The sequence below is a fragment of the Myodes glareolus genome, chromosome 12, assembly GCF_982192425.1.
Source record: "Myodes glareolus chromosome 12, mMyoGla1.1, whole genome shotgun sequence".
NCBI classification, from domain to species: Eukaryota; Metazoa; Chordata; class Mammalia; order Rodentia; family Cricetidae; genus Myodes; species Myodes glareolus.
In genome coordinates this window covers 32,860,429-32,883,062 of record NC_142037.1, presented here as the reverse complement: position 1 = coordinate 32,883,062, position 22,634 = coordinate 32,860,429, and the positions used below count along the sequence as shown (strand labels likewise).

The following is a 22,634-nucleotide window of genomic DNA, read 5'->3' as shown; positions in this document are numbered from 1 at the left end:
CACAGTGAGGACTGACACAGCCCGGCAGCGAAGCATAAGTCTCACAGGTGAATGTGATTCATGCAGTCTGAGCTAAGGCACTGCAGAGGCCAGCAGCCCAGGCCAGTGCCCCTGCTTCCCGCTCCACCGCTCCCAGCAGGGGTCCTTACTTGTCATGCTCCCAAGTCCTCCTGCTTTCTGAATCCTGGCAATTTTTCCCTCTCCAGTACCAAGCTGTTTTATCTCCATAACTACCTGATAGAGTAAAATCTGATTTTACCACCAAAACTCATGACGGGGCCTTAACCAAGTGACCCCAACTCCTTGAGGTTGATGCCACAAGCCTTGCACAAAATGGAGATCTCTTTTTTAAGCAACCACTAAAGCTGTTTAATTACCGCACATTGGTTAGCATAATGACCAGCACACTGTGAGTGCCAATTAAATATTAGCTGAACACTGGTTGTTGGAGGAAAAGGATTCTAAGCTAAGGGACTTGCCCTTTTCCAGGGAAAAGGAGGGAGTGGCCTCAGCCTGGGCACTGGCCTTGGGGGACTTTGCAGTCATCTCCTCTGGATCTCAAGTCCAAGGGTGACCAGGGCACCCGCTTGCTCCATGATAAAGGGGCAAGCAGACGACACCACAAACCGGAAAAGATTAATAAGATTACATGGATTTGTTTGATAAGCCAACTAGCTCCCTGCATCCAGGATGGATGCAGTCCCCAAGCACACAGGGCAGAACACGTAGGGCTTCACGCCCACCGTGACCCTCTGAAAGCCTCTACCCCGTCAGAAACGCTGGACAACAGCCAGGGGAGAGTGCGTCTAAGCGGAGATCCTAGGGAGGAAGGTAGTCTGCAAGGCAGTGCGAGGTGGGAAATGGCTGTTCTAGGAACTGGGGGGAAGGGAGGTGGGGAACAGAGCTGACAGCCGCTGTGAGGATGCCTACCAAGAGGACAGAAGGAGGGAACTTCATTTCAAAGTAAACACGCAGGACTGGAGAAGTGAATCGTCACTAGGGTACCTGCTGTGCAGGAAGGAGGGCCTGAGTTCAGATCCCCAAAATTCATGTGAAAAGCCACACACAGCAAGCAGCACTAAGGAGGCAGAGACAGGAGGATCCCTAGGGCTTGCTGGCCAGCCAGTTGGGATGATTAGTGAGTTCCACACCAATGAGAAGCCCTATCTCAAAAAGATAAGGTTGAGAGTGGTGGAGGAAGATACTTTCAACCTCTGGTCTCCACGTGCGTGTACACTCATATCACACACGCACTTGTGCATGTGCACACGCAGAGATACACACGTGTACACACACACACACACTGCAATGTGGAGATGCCTTGAAGACACTGTGCCAAGTGAAACAAGCTAATCCCAGAAGAACAAGGAATACACAAATCCATTATATGCGATTCAGGAGATAGATAGGTGGGTACCAGGGGCTTGGGGTAGGAAGAAGGAACAGGGAGTCATTTAATGGGCACAGGGTTGTAGTTTCAGAAGACTACACAGTGCCCTACAAAGGACAGGGGGACAAGGGGCACGAAAATTGCTTGACTAAGCCGCAAGTTTCATCGTGCCAAAGACGGTAAATTTTATGTTACATCTATTTTACTATGGTTTAAACAAACAAACAAAAAGGGAAGAAAATATCCCAAAAGCCTTTTGTGGGCAGTAAAATTCCAGATATTATTTGAGAAAACTCTCTGAATCACAATCATCCTATTGTTCATTTGTCTTCTTGAAAAATAAAGTATACCAAAACACATCAATTCCCCCGGGGGCAGGGCAGCAGGGAAGCTCAGAAACACTTGAGAAGAATGCCCTCAGGCAAGACTGCCCTGTTTAGTGCATGAGGAAGGGGTTGGGCATGTCTTTTCATACCCTCCACGGTTACATACTACATACGAGGAGGCACCTCTTACAGAGATTCAAATACTGTGGCTCAGAAGGGAAAGGGTGTCTCCTGCCAGGCCTGACCAACTGAGTTTCGCCTCCAGGACCCGCACAGTGGAAGGAGGGAACCAGCTCCTCATCTAGCCCCCTGACCACCACACATGCACTGCAGCGTGCATGGACTCATACATGAAGCAAATAAAGAATGCAAAGATTCAAAAAGGAAGTCTTGCCCTCTGCATCCATCTGGCTTTTTATGAGGCTTTGGAAGGGTGAAATTACAAATGTGTTTACCCTGCACGCATGCCCCATGATAGCTCTGAAGACAACCCAATATAAAGTCATGAACTTACGCAATAAATTATGAGGTTTGGTTTTTGCAGTTTTGTTTTTTTTAGGTTTTATGGGTCTGTGGTGTGTGTGTGTGTGTGTGTGTGTGTGTGTGTATGTGTGACACAGTTGCAAGGTTTCCAGTATGAACTTTGCAGATGACAACACGCTGTTAAAATGTAACAGGGTAAAGAACATTCCAATCCAATCATCCTTCACTAATGAGCCCATCCCTAAAATTGTCTTCCTGGGAACTACGAGGTTATGTCCAAGCCCAGAGTGTCAACGGGCAGTCAGAGGGGACTTTCAGATGGACGAGTTTAAAGAACATGTGGCTGGTGGCAACAGGGCTGAGTTAGAGCCGCCCCTGGACCCATAAATAGGAGCTATTTCTATTTACTAGACAAGTCTTCATAGCAAAAAGATAACTGAAGGCCACCGCAAGGATTCTGTGTCACTGCGAAGATTTGAACGTGAAATGTCCCTCACAGGCTCTTGCGTTTGAACACTTGGTCACCAGATGGTGGCACTGTTTTGAGCCTCCCTGTGTCATGGGACCTGACTGGCTAACACAGGCAGGCTTAAGGGCCAAAGGGCAGCACAAAGGCTCTGCCCACTTTGTGCTGAAGTCTCTCTGCTTCCTGACCCAAACCATTTAATAAGCAGCTCCCTCTGGCTCCCACTGTCATGGCGCAGCTCGGTGCCATGCCTTCTCTACCATATGGACTGGGCTCCCTCCAGCCCCACATCATAGTAGACCCCTGTCAAGTAGGTAACACACAGTGAGTGATACATCTGTCACGTTTTGCATTTTCCCAAAGAAGAGTTGGAATTTATATCCGAAAAATGCCTGACCCTGCTGCCTTCCCATCACACGATTTTTCACGACTGCAGGTGCTTGCAAATTCTCCCAGCCTGGGTGCTGGTCTAGCTCTTTGGAGAAATGACTAGCTACCCAAAACTGCACAAAAACACGCAGAGGACACAAATAAGAATATGAAAATAGAGTCAGTCAGTAATGGTGCGCATCTTTAATTCCAGCACTTGGGAGGCATAGGTAGGCGACTTTCTGTGAGTTCGAGGCCAGCTTGATTTACAGAGTGAGTTCCAGGACAGCCAAGGCTACATAGAGAAGCCCTGTCTCAAAAAGAAAAAAAAAAGATGTGTGGGACTATAGAGATAGCTGAGTGGTTAAAAGTAACTGCTCAGGACTAGGGAAATGACTCAGTGATTAAGAGCACTGACTGCTCTTCCAGAGGACCAGGGTTCAATTCCCAGCACCCACATGGCAACTCACAATTGTCTGTAACTCCAGTTCCAGGGGAATCTGATACTTTCAAATCAATGCACATAAAATAGTTTTGTTTAAAAAAAAAAAAAAAGTAACTGCTCTTCCAGAGGACCCAGGTTCGATTCCCGCACCCACATGGTGGCTGACAAAATATCTGGAATTCCGGTTCTGGGGACCCAGCACCCTTTTCTGACCTTTCAGATACTGCCCTACATTGTGCACAGACATACATGCAGGCAAAAACACTCATGCACACAAAATAAAAATAAATCACACACACACACACAAAATAGGTGTCTATTTCTGGGGCAATCAAGGCAAGGGCAAGGAGTCGTTTAGCAGGGCACAGCTCCAAGACTGGGGCTAAGTCTTTGGAAATGGGGAACTAAATTCCTGGTAAGGGACCTCCCACTATGAATGCTAACTATCAGTTAAGGAGACACAGGATGGCAATGCTACCTTTCTTATTTGGAAACTGGGTAGATGCTGCAGTGTGATCGCAAGGCTTCTTGGAAGATCCAGTTGTTTTGTGACAGCTCTAAGGTCCTTGTGTCGTGCAGGGATGCTGTTTGCCTCTGCTGGACCAAGGACTCTAGCTGCCCATTGGTGATTTCGAGGACATATCAAAGATGACTCCCCCGCCATTTTGTTATCTCTCTTGGATTCATAAAGAGGGGAGCATGGCTGCACCTATATTCCCTCACTGCAGTTTTGAGTTCAATAAGGCAAAACATAGACGGGATGCTTGTAAGGGGGTGAAAAGTTGAAGAATCAAGCTCGTGCCTCCCCCTCCATGAACATTCACAAATTCAAGAGAGTTAAGTGGTCTTCCCCTGAGCTGGAGTGGAGGTGTGTCTGCGCTGTGAGGAGACTCCGAGAGAGATGGTGTGAATTAATGGCATCTGCAGAGGCCGGGGGAGAAGGGGCTGATATGATTAGATGTCAGTAGAGGAACGAGGGCAAAGGAGAAGTTTCTACATTTACTCGGAGGAAATCTGAAAGAAACTACTTTGCACCCATTTGGTGCCTGGTAAGGAAATGCGCCACCTTCGGGTTGGCAGACGTAGAACCCAAGGACAATCGAACCTGCTCCACCTTCCCTCCCAACAAATGGAAGCCTGACCGCGTGTCTTCTTACTTCTGAAAATGAAGGCAAGATGATGAGGTTACTCCCAAAAGACATCTGAGAGCAGTAAGAAGATAAGGCAATGGTGAGAAAGCAATATCTTCAGGAAAGACGGAAAAAAAGCCCTACAATAAGCAAAATGCACAAATACATACGTTCATATTACATATTCAGTTCTCCTGAAACCTGGTATTAGCCAGTTTACAGCACTGTTCTCTTTGTGTGTTTCCATGTGTACAGGTGCAACATTTTTAAAGTAACACATATTTCAGGTGACTCAAAAACTCCACCAGACTGTTTGACTGTGTGTAAGATGCCTAAAACAAGCATCACTGTCACATAAAACTCCGTGATATATAAGAATACATTTCCACCATCTTAAAAGAACGTAAAACATTCTAACACAACCTATGAAGACACCTAATATGAAAATATTTTGTCTCCACAGAAGCAAGAACATTGCCTCCTGGGAGCTGCAAAGATAACTTGGTGGTTAAAAACTCATAGTGCTCTCAAAGCGGACCAGAGTTCAGTTACCAGCATCCATGTCTAGCCACCCCAACGCCCTCTCCTGGCCTCTTTGGGAACTGCACTCATGTGTACAAATCTCCACACAGACGGTACACACAATTTTTCTTTTTAACAGAGTGCTTTCTTTGGTGCTTTTAACGTGCATTTCTGAGCACAGGCTCAGTTTTATCCGTGAGTACACTTTATAATGAGTTTTTAAAAGTAAGAGCTCTTGCAAAGCCCAGGGTCACTGGGTTGTGTGCTTGGAAGACGCCGGAATCTGTTATCCCTCACAGGTTTGCAAACACTTGTAAAACGGACTTACAGGGTATTCATCCCAAGAAGAGATAAGACAGTTATGAAACTGGGTAACCTTCCTGAAAGAGGGACTAAAGTTAGTGGGAGATGAGGGCGGGAAAAAGTGGGCAGAGTGTCTACAGTACAAATCTGACCACTTGAGTTTGGATCACGAGAACCCACATAAAAAGCCATACTCCGTAACACAAGTGTCCGTGATACCAGCGCCCCCTACAGGGACTTGGGAGGCGGAAACAGAAGAAAACCTGGAATGGGCCAGCTAGCCCAGTGAATGCAACAGTGAGCAACAGGAGACCCTGTCTTGAACAAGGTGGAAATCAAAGGTCATTATCCGAGGTTGTCCTCTGAACTTCACACAAGCACTGTGGCACACTCACAGACATGCGCACACATGGACTCCTCACACGCGCGCACCCCACACCACAAAGACTAGATGAAGATCAGCAAGCTTGTGTACGCACTCCAAAGGGCGAGACTCGCATTCGGGCTGCTTGCACATGCTGCCGGTTCCCAAAGGACCCCAAAGGCATTGTGGGTAAGACCAAAAGGGCTTTCTGTGAAGTCAGCAGATCCTATGCATTGGTTAAGACAGAGAACACGCTGGGAGAATGCAACTGTTGCCTTGAGAGAAGCAGGAACCTAACAGGATCAGCTATATCCTGGGCCAATTCTGCCACACCAACTGTGTATGCTATGTCACCAGTCTGGGGCTCCATTTTTTTTTCATCTATAAAATGAGGAAGACGAATGGCCCCAGAGAGTTCTTCCAATGATATATACATTTAAGTTTGCACTTTTATAAACACCAGAACTCAAAAAAAAAAAAAAAGAAGTCCTTAAATGACCAAGTTATCATACACATCCAACAAACTCTTTCGACTTGCTCAGTCCCCTCTGCCAGGCAGCACCATCATCTCCTGCAGCTACAGCAGCAGACAGCATCCCCCCCCACAGCCGTCACTTTACCATGGATGAACAGTGATGCTGAGTGCACTGACCAAGGTCAAGAGCTAGGACAGGATCACACGTCCAGCCTCCTCCGTCCCTGTGGCTGTGCTATGCTTTTCACGGAGAAAGCAAGCTGACTTTCCTGGGAAGAATGCCAGAGGTTCCATCCTCCCCACTGAGAATATACTGGAATATTAGAATAACAACTTTGGAGACGGAGGTCTCTCCGAACCATTTCAGGACCTGGCTAGAAACATGAAAACCCAGAAAAAGGAGCAACAGGGAATTCTTCCCGTTTTTTAACGAAAGAGAAAAAATTAGGGATGGGAATTTGGGGTTTCTTTAAAAATTACATGATTGCTGGAAGTTAATCTGGCATTTCTTCGTTGGTTTGTAAGTTCTGTTTCCAATCACAAAAACAGACAGTTGAGGAGGCCTAAATCGCATTTCAGTGAATTAGCATCTTGTCCCAGAGAATCTATCTCCCTCTGAACACAGCGTAGAACCCGGGCTGGTCCTGTGTGGCAGGAAGAACTCTCAATGTTAAGAGCAAACTTGTCAGGAGCCCCTACACGGCTACCTGAGATGATAGGCTTCAAGTCCAGCAACGACCATCCAACATGGTTAATATATATATATAAAAAAAATGGCATTGAGCTTGGAATGTACTGGTTACTCTAGAGAAAGGATTTGGCCATATCCTGCCAGAGAGGGGCAGTGGCAGGCCCAAGGCCTCACCTTCTTTTGTCAACTCACACACCTTATGAGACTGAAGTCAGTGCGAATAAACTTGCCAGTGAGTCTGAGTCACCTGGAAAGGAGGTCCTAGCCCAAGCCTGTACCCTAGCCCCTGGGAGGCTAAGCAGGAAAAACATAAGTTTAAGCACAACCTGAGCTGCAAAAACAAGACCATGTCTCTAAACACCAAAGATTAATTTTTTTTTAAAAAAAAAAAAAAGTAAATAAAAAAAAAATCCTGATTTCTAAATCCTGGCTGTAAGAGCTCCGTGCTTTGCAGAAAACACGAAAGCCAAGATGACAGCAAAGTCCCCCAGGATCGCTCCCCAGAGTTAAGACTCATGAAGGAAGGAAACGTAGAAACAGCAGAAATCACGTTGTTCCCCTACCTGTCGATGATGACAGGGTCTGATGGAGTCTCATTCCGATTCCCGCAGCTCTTCTTCTCGCAGCATCGACTGTAGGGGGGAGGGAATCAAAACGATGAAAGAAACTGCGTCAAAGTGCAAAGCTCAGTGAGCAACACGGCATGAGAACATTCCCAAACGGCCAAAGTAGCCTTAAACCACACAAGAGCAAACTTCGGGACAATGCTCTATTTATTTAAAAAAAAAAAATACCTGAATCCAAAGCCTCCAAACTCATTCAAATTCTCTATCTTAGGAGCTGGAGGGTCTCAACTTTCCCAAGAGCCATATCTGTAACTTAACTACAGATGTTTGGATCTTAAGATCCACCGAGGTCACTTCCGGGCTGACACACGAAGATTTTATGAAAGTGTATTTTAAGTCTTTATAGCCCAATAAATATTTAAAGAAAGAAGGGGTGTAGGGATGTATTAAAATGTATAAAAGTGAATAAAGGGAAAAAAAAAAGACGATCTGATTTCTAAATCCTGGCTAAAGACCAAAAGTAGCTGCCTGGGTTGTTGTGAACCTATTGACCTACCAGCTTTCTCTGGAAAACAGGGTGTCCTTTCTAAACGTTTATTCATCCACTCTTTGCTGTCATTTTCCAAAGATGAAGGAAGAAGATGAGAATTTACATATTTTAAATTGTATAAATTTTATACATTTTGTAAAAATGGATGCATTAAAAAAAAACAATGCTATGCATTTTTAAATCGGGAGGAAATGAAACACCAAGCTGGAGAAAAGTAACAAACAATTTTTGTCAGGACAGAAATAAGACTTGAATGCATCAAGTCCCGGTCTTAAAGTCTCTGCCTCCCAAGGTGCTCGCTCTGTTAAATACAGGAAGCCTGGTAGACAGACAGACAGACAGACAAATGACAGACTGAGAAATGTTGACGGGGTGAGGCCCCCAAAGCAATTACAACAATAAGAGAAGGCCCAAAATGACTTAAAAGAGCAAACATGTCGGTCCCAAAGTGTCTGTTCAAAGTCAACAGACAAGGGTGAGAAAACCAACAGGGTACATGTATCCCAACCAGTGTCCATCAGACAGCACACTTGAAGGCTCACTATCAAGTACGGTTGACTTAACTTGTAGTCTTGACACAGCTCATAAGAAAACCATGGCCATCCTACCGGCTGGAGATATCGAATACATGTTTTAATAACCATCTGCACGTGAGTGCTGCCCTGCTATGGCCGCTCTGCCGCTCAAACCTAGGACAAACCTAGCCCCTGAGAAATCGCTGGACCAGGAATAAGCGCCCCGATGCTACCCCATCACTAACTAACTACCAGCACTCAGCCGCTTATCTTGAACCCCTCTGAGTTTTGCTTCCCTTCTCCTGAAAGCGTTTGGGTTGGTTATCTTTAGAAGGGCTTCTAGGGTTAAGCAGATGAGGATGCAGCAATGAGAGTTCATGCAAATTATAACAGTACAGAGAGAAACAGGAAGGGAGCCCGTGTGCCAACAAGGGATCCCAAGACGTGCGCCAGCGCAGTCGGGGATCTGCTCAGCCGCCCTCTGCAGCCTCCACAGAATTAAACAGAAACAAACGATGGAGAGGGCAAAAAGAGGGCTCAGCAGTTAAAAGCACTGACTGCTCTTCTAGAAGACCCAGGTCCAATTCCCAGCACCACAGAGTGACTAGCTACATCTGGAACTCTGGATCCAGGAGAGTCGATGCCCTAGACAGCTGCCTAGGGCACCAGGCATGCATACCGTACACAGACATAAATACACGTAAAACACAGACAGAAAAAGGAGTTTTGAGTTGGTTTGGTTTTTCCAGATAGGATTTCTCCGTGTAGCCCTGGCTGTCCTGGAACTCACTCTGTAGACCAGGTTGATCTTGAACTAAGAGATCTGACTGCCTCTGCTTCCAGAGTGCTGGGAATAATGCTGGATTAGTGGATTTCTTGCCGCTACGTCTGGCAAGAAAGTTTTTAAAGATTTTATTTATTGTACTTTATGTGTATGAGTGTTTTGCCTGCATGCATGTACACCACATGCATTTCTAGTGCTTACAGAGGGTGGAAGAAGGTGTTGGACATGGGTGATGATGAGTTGTTATATGGATGCTAGGGACTGAACTTGGGTCTCTTCAAGAGCAGCAGGCATTCTTAACCGCTGAGCCATCTCTCCAGCCACCCTTTTCTTTTTAAATGAACATTTACAAACTTTTGCAATGTGTCTGTCTCTCTGACCAGAGATACACAGATTAATCAGTGGGCAACTGTACCACCCTCAGAGTGTAAAAGGCCCTTGGGAGACATTAATGCCTGCTCATCAAATGGGCACAATGCAGCTCTAAGACATGTATCAAATTAGTAAATATTAAAAATTGTCTCAACTCTCCTGAATGCCAGTCTTTGCCACGGGGACTCTCTGAAATAATATTTGACCTTTGAAATTATATTAGATCTTAACTTTTAAAATTTCAATTCATCCCAAGATTAACACCCATAAAAAAAAAAAATTCCTGGCCAGCTGTACTTCCGCCTCCCAAAGCCCTTGTATTCCCCAAAACTCCCTACCCACTGTATCTCCCACTTCTCCCACCTCCAGAGTATTCTTTCTGTCGATGTGTTACCGTTAGCTGGTCAGTCAAAACAACTTTGTACAGCTCTACAGTTTCAAGAGGCCCCCATACACCAGCTACCTAAAAACCTCCAGAACCAAACGCTACTTCAACATCACCAGCTTGTCAGCCTTGCCCCCGCCCGAATACGCGCACAGCACTGGTGCAATTTAATTACAATCACATATGTCCTCAGAATGTGCCGATCTGTTTAGTTTGGGGAGGAATGATTCTGAGGAGGCCCATAAGTTTGCAAAATTGCTCAGCTGAATTCAGCTGCTTTCCACAGGGATTTCCTCTGTTGTAAAAGAGGGAAAAAATTATTAAAAAAAAAAAAAGTTAGCTTTGTGCCAAAGTGGTACATGTGGGGGAGCAAGGGAGGGAAGGAAATGGCCTATAGAGAAAAAAATGCAGAGAAGCTGCTGGGCTGGTCCTTTATTTCTAATCGGAAGACCCTGCAATAGCGCCTCTTCATGTTAGTGCATTGCAGAGAAAAGACATAGGCATTCACTGGGCTACTGAACTTCAATAGTAAAAGTATAGACAGAATAAGAAGTGGTTGAATTGCCCCATTTGAATACTCCTTAAAGTTTCTCTGGGTCTCTCAGTTAAAACAAAAATTCCTTTTCCTGTGTGTGTGTGTGTGTGTGTGTGTGTGTGTGTGTGTGTGTGTGGTGTTTAAAGAAAGTTCTCGTCAATATGTTCTAGCTGTGTTTGATTCTGCTTGATTGTGTTAGTCAATCTTAGCGTTCCTGAGAATCAAGGGAAGCAATGAACCCAGGACACGTAGAACCACAGTCCACCAACACTGTGGGTAGCTGACACTCTGGAACGGGTCTCTGAATCACTCAGGTGACGTTGCCTGGTTTTCTTTCCTTTCTAGAGGAGGCCTGAATGACTGGCTTTAGGTTCGCCTATTTTGGTTCAAAGACTCTGGGGTTATACTCCAATGAGTAGACCTCTTAGTCTGAAGTACCTGAGAGGAGGTCTTTTTATATGTTTTGTTTTGAACTGACAATGAGTATAAAATATGAAAAGATAGATAGGTAGGTAGGTAGGTAAATAGATAGATAGATAGATAGATAGATAGATAGATAGATAGATAGATAGATAGATAGATAGGCAAGAAGACTAGACTTCAATAGGTTAAAACTACCCTAAGGGTTTGGGAATGTTTTTTTTCTTTCCCCAATGTGCGAAAGTGAAAGCCATGTCTCTGTTTCCCAGGTTTAACTTATCCTAGACTTATTTGGGGCTCCTTCTGCTTGAAACACTCTCAGGTTGCTCACAGGCCTCTCCTTCCCAGGGACTCTTTGAAGCAGGGTGTTGGGGGAGAAAAAGTAAGGCAAGCTACGGCTGAGAGGTTGGGGCTGAGGAATTTTTATCGCAATCCCGAATCTTACCTGAATTTTTTTGTTTTTCGGGAAAGGAGAAAAATGAGAAAAAAAAAAAGGAAAGATGAAAAGATGGCTGGGGGGGAAAAAAAGCCCTGGTCTCGGTCAGAGGGAGCCTAGCAGCCCAGCTCCAGCCCGAGATAAGCTAATGTGTCCTTTTCCTCTGCAAACCGCTTTTAAAATTCAACCCTCAACTTTCAAAAATCTGTCTCTAATTTCAAACTCAAATAAGCTCCCAGCATGGTGGCTTTTGTTTTGTTTTCTTCTCCCCAACTCCTCCCTGCGATTGCATAACAAAAGTGTCTAAATTCACACCATCTGGCCGATAAAGACACTGGCCCCACTGCCCGGCTGGCCCATCTGATTAGGGCCCTGTCTAGCCTGCGCCTTGTGGCGAAAAGTCACAGCTGTGGGGTTTGCTCGCGCTCAATACAACTCTGTTATTAGCCAGCTGTAGGCCCAGAGACGACTTCTGTTCAAATTATAATATCTTTTAACCCTCTGAGCATTGAGGGCGCGGGGGTGGCTGGCAGCAGCGTAACACCTAGATATCTCCTTGCTAATAATTGGCAAAACGAGGTAAGGCGGGGAAGAGCCGAGATCACTTGGGGAAGCGAGGAAAAGTTATTCCTAAAGAGAAGAATTTTGCCCCTTTGTTTTGGCACACTCACACACATACCACCACCACCACCAAAGCCAAAGACCAGTTAATGAACCTTTTACTAATGAATACAGAACAGCAAACCATTCTCGGAAGTACCCAGGTATGCCAGACAAGACCATGCAGTAAAAGTATATGGACTAATTAGTCACTGAAGAACTGAGAGCCTCACTCGGGCTCCATCACTGACAGCTGTAGCTGACTGGTCCAAGTGAGGGAGAAGGACCGGTTCCCCTTCCAGGAGAATCAGTCCCTTTGACTAGTGAGAAGTTCCCCTGTGCCTATGGACACACCTATCTCTCATCTCCCAACACACACACACACACACACACACACACACACACACACACACACACTGCAGACAGTAACCCATCCGACAGATTGTTTATTCACCCATAATTAATACTTGTTTGAAAATCCAGTTTGCAAAGAAAGTAAGCACGCATCTTCCCCACTCTCCACTGCAGAGGAGTTACAGAACATTAAATTTTTATATTGTGTTACTAATGCAGACTAAACTAGAGGCTTTAAAAATTGATGCTGCTATTTAAACAGCATAAAACGAGGGGGATTTGATTAGGTTTAAAAAATAAAAACGTCATCCTTAACTACAGCTGCATGGAGTGTGAGAGCATTATTTAAAGTGATGGGGGGGATTCCTTAGACAATGGCTACTGGCAGTGGGGGGGGTGTGTTTCTTTCTTTTAAGATTGTCTCTCCAGATAGGGATACTTAGAAGTGTAGAAGAAACCTCCTCTTTGACTAGCCAAACAAATCAAAGCGCTGTGACTACGCTGTCTAGGTATGACAGGCAAGCACGTTGTGGAAGACCAGGACTTCAGGGGCTGGGAAGTAATGGAGTCTCTTACCCATCACCCTGCCCCTCCTCAGGCCATGGCACCTCAGTGCCCTGCGGCTGAGGCCAAGGCCAGGCCTCAACTTCGCCTCTTGGTGAATTTGCTTTTCTAATATTTGGCCACAACCTAAACAAGCACGTCTGTTTGTTATGATTTCTTACTGGCTGGATTGAGGGGGTAGGGAGGGCTTTAGAGGTACAGTACCTACTAAGTCAGATGACCCGCCATTATCCCCACACAGCCAGGAATGGGAACAACAGTCAAGGAATTGAGAGCTGAGCGGAAGGAAGAGCAGAGGCTTGCCCTCCAGTCTTTGGAGACAGGGAGACAGACGTGTGTACAAAACAGACCTTTCCATCTTATACTGAAAGGCGTTCTTCCCAGAGTCCCTTGTATGTCCTTCCCCATTTATGGCAGGCTCATTAACACCCTACCCACTAGACAGCACACACTGAGCACTCCGAAAACATTAGCTGAGTGATAGAATATAGGGATGGTTTCCCCACCACTCCCATCATCAACTTACTTCAATTTAAGTAGGAGAAAGGGGGCAATTTACAGAGCTCGAATGGATTGGGCCCTGAGGGCCGGCAGGAAGACCGAGAATGCCAGTAGACTGCAGTTTTCACAGTGTGATCCTCTGAATCCATTTTTCCTGGGACCTCAGATGTCCCCAGTATGGGCTTCTCCCTATCCTTGCACCCATTGATTTTCTGCCTCGTGATTCCTTCTTGAACTTCTTGACCTAAGAAGCCCAGGCATCTCCCAGGAGGGCTGGGACTTAGGACCTGGCCTCTCAGCCCCCTGGTGGGGCCTGGCCTCCACTGAGTGACCCCAGGGCTTTGGGTTCAGCAGCTAAAGCCACAACTCATGGAAATCTGCCCTGAGCAGGCAGAGAGTCTGGTGGAAGGCTTCATCCCAAACTCCACCCCAAGCCCACCCTGATGCCTAGGCAGAAGCTAAGATTTCCCACTTTGTAGAAGAAACTCTGGGAAGCCAGGGGAATGGAATCCATCTTCTGGTACACCTTTCCCAGTCCAAAGGACTATCCTCCAAAACAACAACCTTAAAGACAAGGAGAGGTCTTCAAAATCGGCCCCAAGACAAATCTACCAGATGCCTTGGCAAGGCAGCCTTAGGAGCTCCCAGTTTTCTAGACCAGCCCAGGCAAAAAATGGGGGGGGGCTCTTACCTGCACATCACCTCATGCGTCAGCAGGACTCGGCACATTTCTGGGTTCTTATTCTGCCCCTCATAGGCTATGGGCTGTCAGAAAGGAAGACACGATGAGACAGAGGCAAAGACAGGGCTTTAGAGCAAGTCCAAAAATCTGTTCCCTCTCACTGCCACCTCAGAGAGTCCCTCCCCCCCCCACAGAACCAGAGCTACAGCCCCATCAATATAGAAGTTCGCCCCTTAGTTCTTCTTAGCAAAGAGGGATACCCCAGTGAACCGAAACTTCACTAATTGTTGGCTGCCTTCAGCCCTTTATTTGCCCCGCCTCCCCAACACCTAGCGTTCCCCCATAGCAGAGGAAAACAGATGAGAGACGGGGGAGAGTTTTTGCTTTTGTTTTGTTTCCCAATGTGGGCTTGGGGTGAGGGGAAGTGTGAACCCGATACTGTAAATCACGCTGGAGGCCGAAGTCAAGAGACAGCCCGGGGCGTGGGGAACTAAAGGCCATCGGCTCCAGGGCTCACCTGCTTGGTGACTGAGTCGATGAGTCTGACGTAGAGGTCTTGTTCTGTGCGGACACCTGCAGGGCGAAGAGGGGGGATAAGTGATGGTGAACAAGGACAGCAGGAGCTCTCACCCCTCCCTAAACCCCTTCCCTGCCCTGGAGCCTGATCCCGTCAGTCCAACAGGCCACAGACCCCTTGATGGAACTGACCTGGAAGGGGACACCCCTCAATTGCCATCCCCAACCAGGACCTCCCCTCCCTAGCGTGGTGTTTCTCCAGGCACAGTAGGTGGCAGCTAGCCGCTGTACCTGGCTGTAGTGCCTACCCATGAAGCCGCTTACCGTTGCTGTAGAGGAGCTGTAACTTGTAATGGGTGCCATTATTGGTCTTCTCATTGCCTTGTTCCTAAAAATACAGAAACCTTTCTTGTACTTTTTGGTAACCTCCCCCCTCCATGAAAGAAACAGGCTTTGAACAACCCCCCATCCAGTTCCCGGGGTCAAAGGGCAAGGAGCAGCTCCCACCATTGGCCACCTTGAAGGAAAATTTGTCAAGACTTGCAGTCACTTGACCTTCGTCAGCCCTTGCTTCTCCCTCTTTAAAAATGTCCTCATAAGTGCACCCCTGCCTCCTCCCGCTGCCGTGAAGATCAGACACCAAGGCTTTCTTTAAACAGTGCCCACCCAATCCATCTGTCCACACGAAGCCCCTGGGCTTCTCTCAGGGGAAAAAAAAAGTGAGTTTGCCTGTCCTTTAGAAGGGCAACATTAGTTCCGCAAAATGGGAGTGAGCAGGCCCAGGGCTGGGGATCTTGGCGACTAGGGTTCCCTTTGCACAGCTAAGGAGGCTGGGATTGAGATACAGCTGCTGGGCATGTATTGGTTTAGGTAAACAACCCTTCATTTCAGATCAAATCCAGCCCTCAAATCAGAGTTTGAGTTCAAAGGAGACACTCCATCCTTTTGGGGGGAGCAGTAAAGAGTTTTGAGCCTGGGAAGGCCGACCAGAGTTCCCACATAACACTGAATTGACACACCTGCACCCCTTTGCTCTCTTCCCCCGCTGCCAGGCGAAAATGAAAAAATAAATAAAAAACCTGGAGACTGACAGCGGCAACTTTGGTTATACTTTTTAAACTACGGTCTAAAGAACTTTTTCTCCGAGGCCAGTCAGTAGCTACTACTGACCCCAAGGCTAGGTGCGCGCACTGCGCACTGCGGCAACCGCCGGATTCGGAGTAGGACCAGCAGGGGAGGGGGGGATCCACTGAGTTAGAGACTGAGGATGGGAAGCCTCAATTTATCATCCCTGATGATGCGAGCGGGAAAGTGTCGCAAGTGACAGATGGAATCCTTAGTGCTTCGCAAGGAGGGAGTTATTAGGCCCCGGGGCGGGAGGGGGGAGCAGGGGTTCTGCTTACTTTGTCGTTCTCCACAAAGTCCACGAAGGCCGTGCGCTCGATCTCCACCGGCTGTCCCTGCCTGTCGTAGAGCGCCAGGACAAAATGAAAGAAGTTGGATTTCCTCAAGTTAGAGGGAGGTTGCTTTTCAAAGTGGGCCCGGGACAGGGCCACTCCGCTGTACCGGAAGAGATGGAAGGGAGACAGGACGCGGGGAAAGAGAGAAAGACAAGAGAGTTAGGCAGTTACTAAAGTGCCCCAACCACACTGCAGAGGAGCCAAGAGAGCTACGATCTAGGCCCCAAATACCTGAAACCTTCAGGTCCTTTACCATTTCCGTTAGGAAACACATTCCCATAGGCACCTTGCTTCCAGCGCCCAGTTTGTTAGACAACCTCCCAGAATCCTGTCACCAGGTCTCTAAGTCTTCTTGTCCGGCCTTTAATGGAAGCGAAAGAGCGAAAGACCAGAGCTGCCAGCAAAGGTCCTGAGAAGCGAGTCTAAACCGCTGACGCCTGCCCTATCTTTTCCTGCATCCTCCTGCCAAACCTCAAAGCTCTGACACAGCTTTGGGGTGAAGGGGGCGAGATGAGATTCTTTTGCATCTGAGCAAATGACCCCTTTAATTCCTGTCTAATGAGTTACCAGCCCTGTGACACAGCCTAAAAGAGGGGAAGCCTGGAGCCCAGGTCTTGGTCCTCACAGGGCCTCACCCACCCACCATTTGGCTTACTCTACGGAAATTTGCACCCAGGACAGCGTCCGGGCAAAATCTCCACAGTCGATGGGGAGAGCCAGCCAGGGGCAAACGCTACTTGAGGACCTTCGCCCTCCGGAGCTGCTTCACGTGGAGAAGCCAAAATGTTAAGAGGCAATCAAGCATCCTGGCCAGAGACCCCGGTGGTCAGCTCTCAAGCGTTTTCCCCAGTTCCCTGACTCTGTAAAGCAAGACCCGGAGTCCTCCAGAGCCTTGAGTGTGTGCAGAGGACCTCCCTGTATACCTGTTTCTGTAAGTGCCACCCACATTTAACTGACAATCGTGTGGCGTCCCCGGCAAAATGACAGATGTCAAGGGCAGCCCGGTGGCCCTAAGGTCTTCCGGATTCCTGTATTTGACACGGTCACGGCCACTTTTTTGAAAGGTGTACATTTTTGGCTAGATTCTGACTGCCTGTTCAAACTTTAGCAAAGCGTATTTTATTTCGGAAGGAAAGACAGGAGGACGGACGATGTCTTTAAGTCCCGCTAGAAGACGGGTCACAGTGCGGATCTGCAGAGTTGCCTTAGTCCCCTCGCCAGGGCGAGTCCTCAGAGTGCTGTTGTGAGCCGCAGCCTCCTCTAAGTACCATCTGCTTCAGAGACAACTGAGCATCCCGGCTCCGGAGGGGTGGCAGTCGGGCACCGCAGCCCGCTTCAGTCACCCGGCATGCGGCCTTTGCTTCCGCTCCTTCAAGGGTGGCAGCCAGTTCGCTCTACCCGGGACACATGAAGATGTGGCGTGTCTGGAAATGGGGTCATTTCTCAGTGAGAAGTTCAGATTTAAGGAGGTTGGCGCGGAGAGCAGAGGAAGAAACGACAGCCGTGGGAGAAGTTTGGAGGCTCTTGAGAGTAAGGGAGCTGCCTCTCATAGACCCGGCCACGAAGGCCACGAATTCCAGTTCAGAAGCGATGCTGCGAAGGGGGACTGGAGTGTCTTCGTGGGATGGAATCCTGGACAAGACTTTACCATCCACACAGGTGAAGACCTGGAGTCAAAATCAACTTGAGGAACGCGCAAAATTGGAAGTTGATCTTCTCTTCGGCTCAGGCGACCGACCTTCTTTCTCGCCTCTCCCGCAACTTCTCCTGTGCTTCCGTCCTTGCTCTTTAATTTCTCGCCAGCCTCGGTTTGTCTGGCCCACTCTCTCTGACCCAGGAACGGCTTGCCTGTCCCCTTTGCCAGAGCTCCCGGCCGCCTTGCTTTCCCCTGCAGCCGCTCAGGCCTTTCCGGATCCTCTCGCCGCCGCCACCATCTGGCCGCTGGGCTCCCCGAGTCTCGGAACCATCCTGAAAGATGCTGGAGGAAAGGCGCTCGCAGGCGCGTGGAGAAACCTCGGAGTGACCGGGAAGCCGGTTCCGCTGCCAGCTCCGGTCCTCACGCTCCGCTCTTGACTCCATGAGTAAATGCTGAGGCATGAAGCTTTAATGCTACTTGAAAATATTTTCCCCCAAAGAACGGACTGTGGGAAGGAGTGAAGGGGAAACACCTATGACCTCGGTAATTCAGAAACTCCAGTGTTGGCTGCCGGAGGATTCCCCTGGCCGCAGCGACCTTCCCGCCCTCGGGAGAGCCCCAATGCGCGTGGCCTGGAAGGATAGACGGGGACAGAGAGAAACAGAAAGAGAAGGGGAGAGGGGCACACGGAGAGACAGACATAACCAGATACTTCCAGAGCACTACGGCTCCAGTCTCATTACCTCTGAGCAGCGACATTGGCGTCCACCACGCCGACATTCCGGACCCAGGACCTGACCGAATCCATCTCGGCGCCCAGCGACTTTTCTTTCAGAGCTGGTCCTCTTCCTAGCGTATCTTGAATCCCAAACATTTAAAAAGTCTGATCCTTTACTGTCGCCTTAAAAGTGACTTTACGACAACACCGCCCCGACTTTCCAACGCTGCCAGCAAACGCTGTTTTCCAAAGCAATCCGAGAAAGGGGGCAAGTGACGAAGTTTGGGGCCCTCTTGGAAAGAAATAACCAGTCCTTCCCTCCACGCACAATGCACTCAAAGTTTGGGTTTTTTGTCCTCGGTGGTTTCAGATCTGCCGCCTCGGGGCTTCTACCACCCTAGGTCGCCCGCATCCTTCCAGTTGCAGAGCGTTCTCCAGAAAGTGATCGCAATTTCGAAGCATCACCTGTTCTGGGAAAAACAGGAGGAGACAGATAGCTGTCTGATTTCTCCCCTTCCTCCTGGTTCCCCCCTCCCTGCTCCTCCCCACCGTTCCAATATAGAAAAAAAAAAATCCCCAACAGGATCAGTTGTGAGAGGAAGGGGAAGACCCGGAGCCCGGAGGAGGCGGTGGCTGAGAGCGCGGTAGAGCCGGGTTGCAGCAGCGCGCGGGCCCCATGAATGGTTACTACAACCCGGGCCGCGGGAGGCGGAGCCGAGGCCCGATAAGGAGCCTCATTTGCATGGACGCCCGGGATTGGCCGGCTCTGGGTAAGCCGGGCGGACGTCCTCCCGCGGCGTTCGCCAAGCTCGGCGTGGCCCGAAGTCCCGGAGGTGAAAGGCTACTGCATGCTGCAGGCGCGGAACCTGGGCCAGAACCCCGAGTGTTTGACCTGCGAGGGAAGGGGGCCCCCAAATCCTGCACTGAAACAGAGTCGCCGGACTCTGAGAGTTAGGAACATGATGGCTCTGTCTGATCGCGGGAGCAGGAAGCTAAGCGGATTTGCCTTTAGATGTAGGTTTTTGTCGCCTGCAGGGGACCCAGCAGATTCATTACCGGGGTTTGGACCTGTGTGCATGATTGGCAGCAAGCAGAACGTGTGACCACCTGAACTCGTGCTTTATGCAAACACTCCCCCCAGGGCATCCTTCCTGAGCCGGTCTCCCAAGTCTCGTAGAGTTCCAGGGTGACTCATTTCGTGGGAGGGCTACAAGTGCTAAAAGGAGAGAAGAGATGAAGGAAGGCGAGAGTGGAGTGTGGATGAGTGAGGCTCAAGTGCAGTTTAAATAAATATAATGCCGAGGGAAATGGTGGAGGAGCTAAGGAAAAGGGTCCCGGGAGGACGGGAGCACGCACCTTTGCAGATGGGAGAGGTTGCTGACAGCTCGGCAGGCTGAGAACAGTTGCAGTTTCGAGAACCACCCTTGTGCCTCCCTCCCCAATCCCTGATGCCCGGGGAACCCTGCGAAGGAGACGCGAGGCTGCTTCGAGGGAGTCCGGGAAACTTTGTCTGCCGAGCGCTGTGGTTGCGAGGGTTGGTGGCCGGGAAGCTGCGAGCAGCTCCACAAAACAGCTGAAACCCTAGACGGCCCGAGGTGCTTATTTAAAAAAAAAAAATCCTCCCGGCTTGGTGTTATTTTCTTGCTTCTCTTTTTGTATTCTGATCTGCGCGTAGATCTGCTGTTGAAATCTAGAACGCCAGCGCGAAAACAGATTTGAAGACAATGAATGCAAATCTGTGCTCAAAGACCATCTGCCGTGGAGGAGACAATCAGCTGCGCCGCGGTTCGAGCGACTGCACCCGAGCCTCCCAGCCTCATTACATTCGGGAGACTTCCCTCCCCACTCAGAGCACAGGTTTGCGCGTCAGTTGAGTCCTGACCGGACCCCCTAGGTGTAGGTGAGCGCTCACAGATGAACTGCGAGAGTTAGCCGCTAGAGGACACAGCGGCCCGGGGTGCACGATTGCCTAGGAAAGCGAACAGAAAGCTTGCTCTTGCCGAGACTGCGACTCGCCATAGAAAGGGACCTGTGCGCGTCACTTCACCTCAGGGGCGAACTGCAACTGCAGACTGCGCAGGCGGGATGGTGTTCCGCCAGATCTGTTCTCGGTCTGCTGCAGGGACTGGCTTGGAAACTGATGGGAGCGCGAGTCCTCTTTTCACATACTTCTGTGGTGGTTTGGGAGAAAGGAGGCTGGAGTCGTGTTTGGGGTGTACCCCAACTCCAGGCCTGGAGCTTGGCCTTCCTAGTGGCTTAAAAGGGAGGAAGGGTGACTTGCCGTGTAGTTGGGTATAAGAAAATGGAACGGCTGAGTTACATAAGTCAGTGGTCCAACAAAAGAAGGGCGAGGCTGGGGAGAAACTGGTAGCGTTAACAGCCACTTCTGAGCCTCCGTTCCACAATTCTCTGTTACACGAAGACTTTGCAGATAATTGTGACACCCCAACTCCCAGGAAAATCACCCAGAGTCTTCGAACCTAGCCTGCTGGGTTGTTGTTGTTGTTGTTGTTTTTTATAATCTACAGAATTTAAGTAATCCCTTCGTCTTCTTTTTCTTGTCCGGGGGGCCCTGTCCCCAGCTGGGCCAGGCCTCAGGTTCCTCGGCGGGGAGTGTGGACCAGCCGGTGAGCCCTCTGACGTGTGGATAAAACGGCTGGCTTTTGTTTTGTTTTGTTTTAACCTCCCCAAGGAGACTTTGATCAGCTACACCTCGAAAATGCTCGAGAAAGATGTCCAGAGCCCGAGGGGCTGCGGGGCAGCACTGGGCTCCGACCTAGCTCGGCCCGTGGGCCCCCAGAGGCTTAGGGTTAAAGGGCAGAGCCAAGGTCGCTGACGCCTCTTTTTTCACCAGTAACAGCTGCCGCCCAAATTATACCCCTCAGGGAGCGAAAGAATCGTTCCTTTCTCCCAGCTCCCGGCCGCCTTCTCCAAATCAAACCCTCTTCGGTGGCGTCCCACCTCCCTCCTCCCCTACCCGGTGACAAGTTCAGGGTGATAGTGCCCTGCTGGGAGATGGCCGGTACCTTGCCGCTAGATCATTAGCCAGTGGGACTTTTAGCTCTTAGTGGGCTGCGCTGAGGGAGCTGAGGAGCCCTGCGGCCCCTCCAGGCACTGAAGACGAGCTGCAAACTGGCAACTCGGGGTCCCCTAGTGTGGCTAGCCCCGAGTCCAGAAGTTCCTTCTAGGTGGGGATGGAGTGCCAGACCGAGTGCCCTGAGTTGCGAGGCTTGTGAGAGCTGGGCGCCTTTCTGCCAACCGCATTGGCTTTGATTATGTTTGTGGAGGTTATGGGGAGGGGTGACAACAGAGTTGGCCACCCGCGCCGTGCTTGTGACTGAAGCGCCCAGCAAATCGTGGCGCTTAGAGGGTTACTCCCTTTTCTTTCGCCTCAGGCTACGTGAAAATAACCCTCCTTTAGGAACCTGCAACACAAACCCCCTCCGGGAGTGGCTCCCGGACCGACCGTCTGGAGGAGCTGCGACCCCTCCTGCCCCCCAACCCAAGAAGCCCGAACCCGCAAGGTACCAAAGTCTTCCTCCGCCCAAGATTGACGAGTCTCTTTCCATCATCAAGAAAAATCCAGAACTCAAAGTATTACTGTTATTCCCTACCATCTAGTTTAGTTACGCAAACTGGGGAGGTGGTTTGGGCATTCCAGCTCATAGCCTGTCATGGCCTTTGTTCATTCACCCTTCTAATATACCGGCTCCAGGTTTGGTTTCCCGCTGCAGCTTAAGACAGTGTGTTCAGTCTCTGAATTGGTTTTGAGGCCCGGTTGGTCCAGTATTGTTCAGTCCTGTCATCTTGTGCGCCAAGGCCCTTCTCTAGTTAGAGGTTTGCGGTGGTGCACATCAGATGTCATTACACACAACCCTCACCCCCACTATCTTCTCTCTCTCTCTCTCTCTCTCTCTCTCTCACACACACACACACACACACACACACGTCTATGCAAACCAAAGTACAGACCTGGACCATTCCTAAGGAATTCTACGGACCGAGACGGCTAGTATATGGGTTGTGTAAATTAAAAGGCTTTGGTCTCCATAGCCTGCCTTTGGAAGGCGTTTTTC

The 22,634-nt window shown here is 49.2% G+C and overlaps 1 protein-coding gene across 1 annotated transcript in view; it reads right to left on the bottom strand.

The window, feature by feature from the left end:
• Ebf2 (EBF transcription factor 2) overlaps positions 1-19,197 on the bottom strand; it is a 197,352-nt gene extending 178,155 nt beyond the window's left edge. Inside the window, exons 1-6 of the mRNA XM_087912191.1 lie at positions 18,584-19,197; positions 16,148-16,304; positions 15,069-15,132; positions 14,746-14,801; positions 14,238-14,311; positions 7,528-7,596 (exon numbers count right to left, since the gene is read on the bottom strand). Coding sequence (XP_087768317.1) covers positions 7,528-7,596; positions 14,238-14,311; positions 14,746-14,801; positions 15,069-15,132; positions 16,148-16,304; positions 18,584-18,714 — 551 coding nt within the window. The 5' untranslated portion in view covers positions 18,715-19,197. The remainder of the gene's footprint in view (positions 1-7,527; positions 7,597-14,237; positions 14,312-14,745; positions 14,802-15,068; positions 15,133-16,147; positions 16,305-18,583) is intronic.
• Between the last annotated feature and the right edge of the window lie 3,437 nt (positions 19,198-22,634).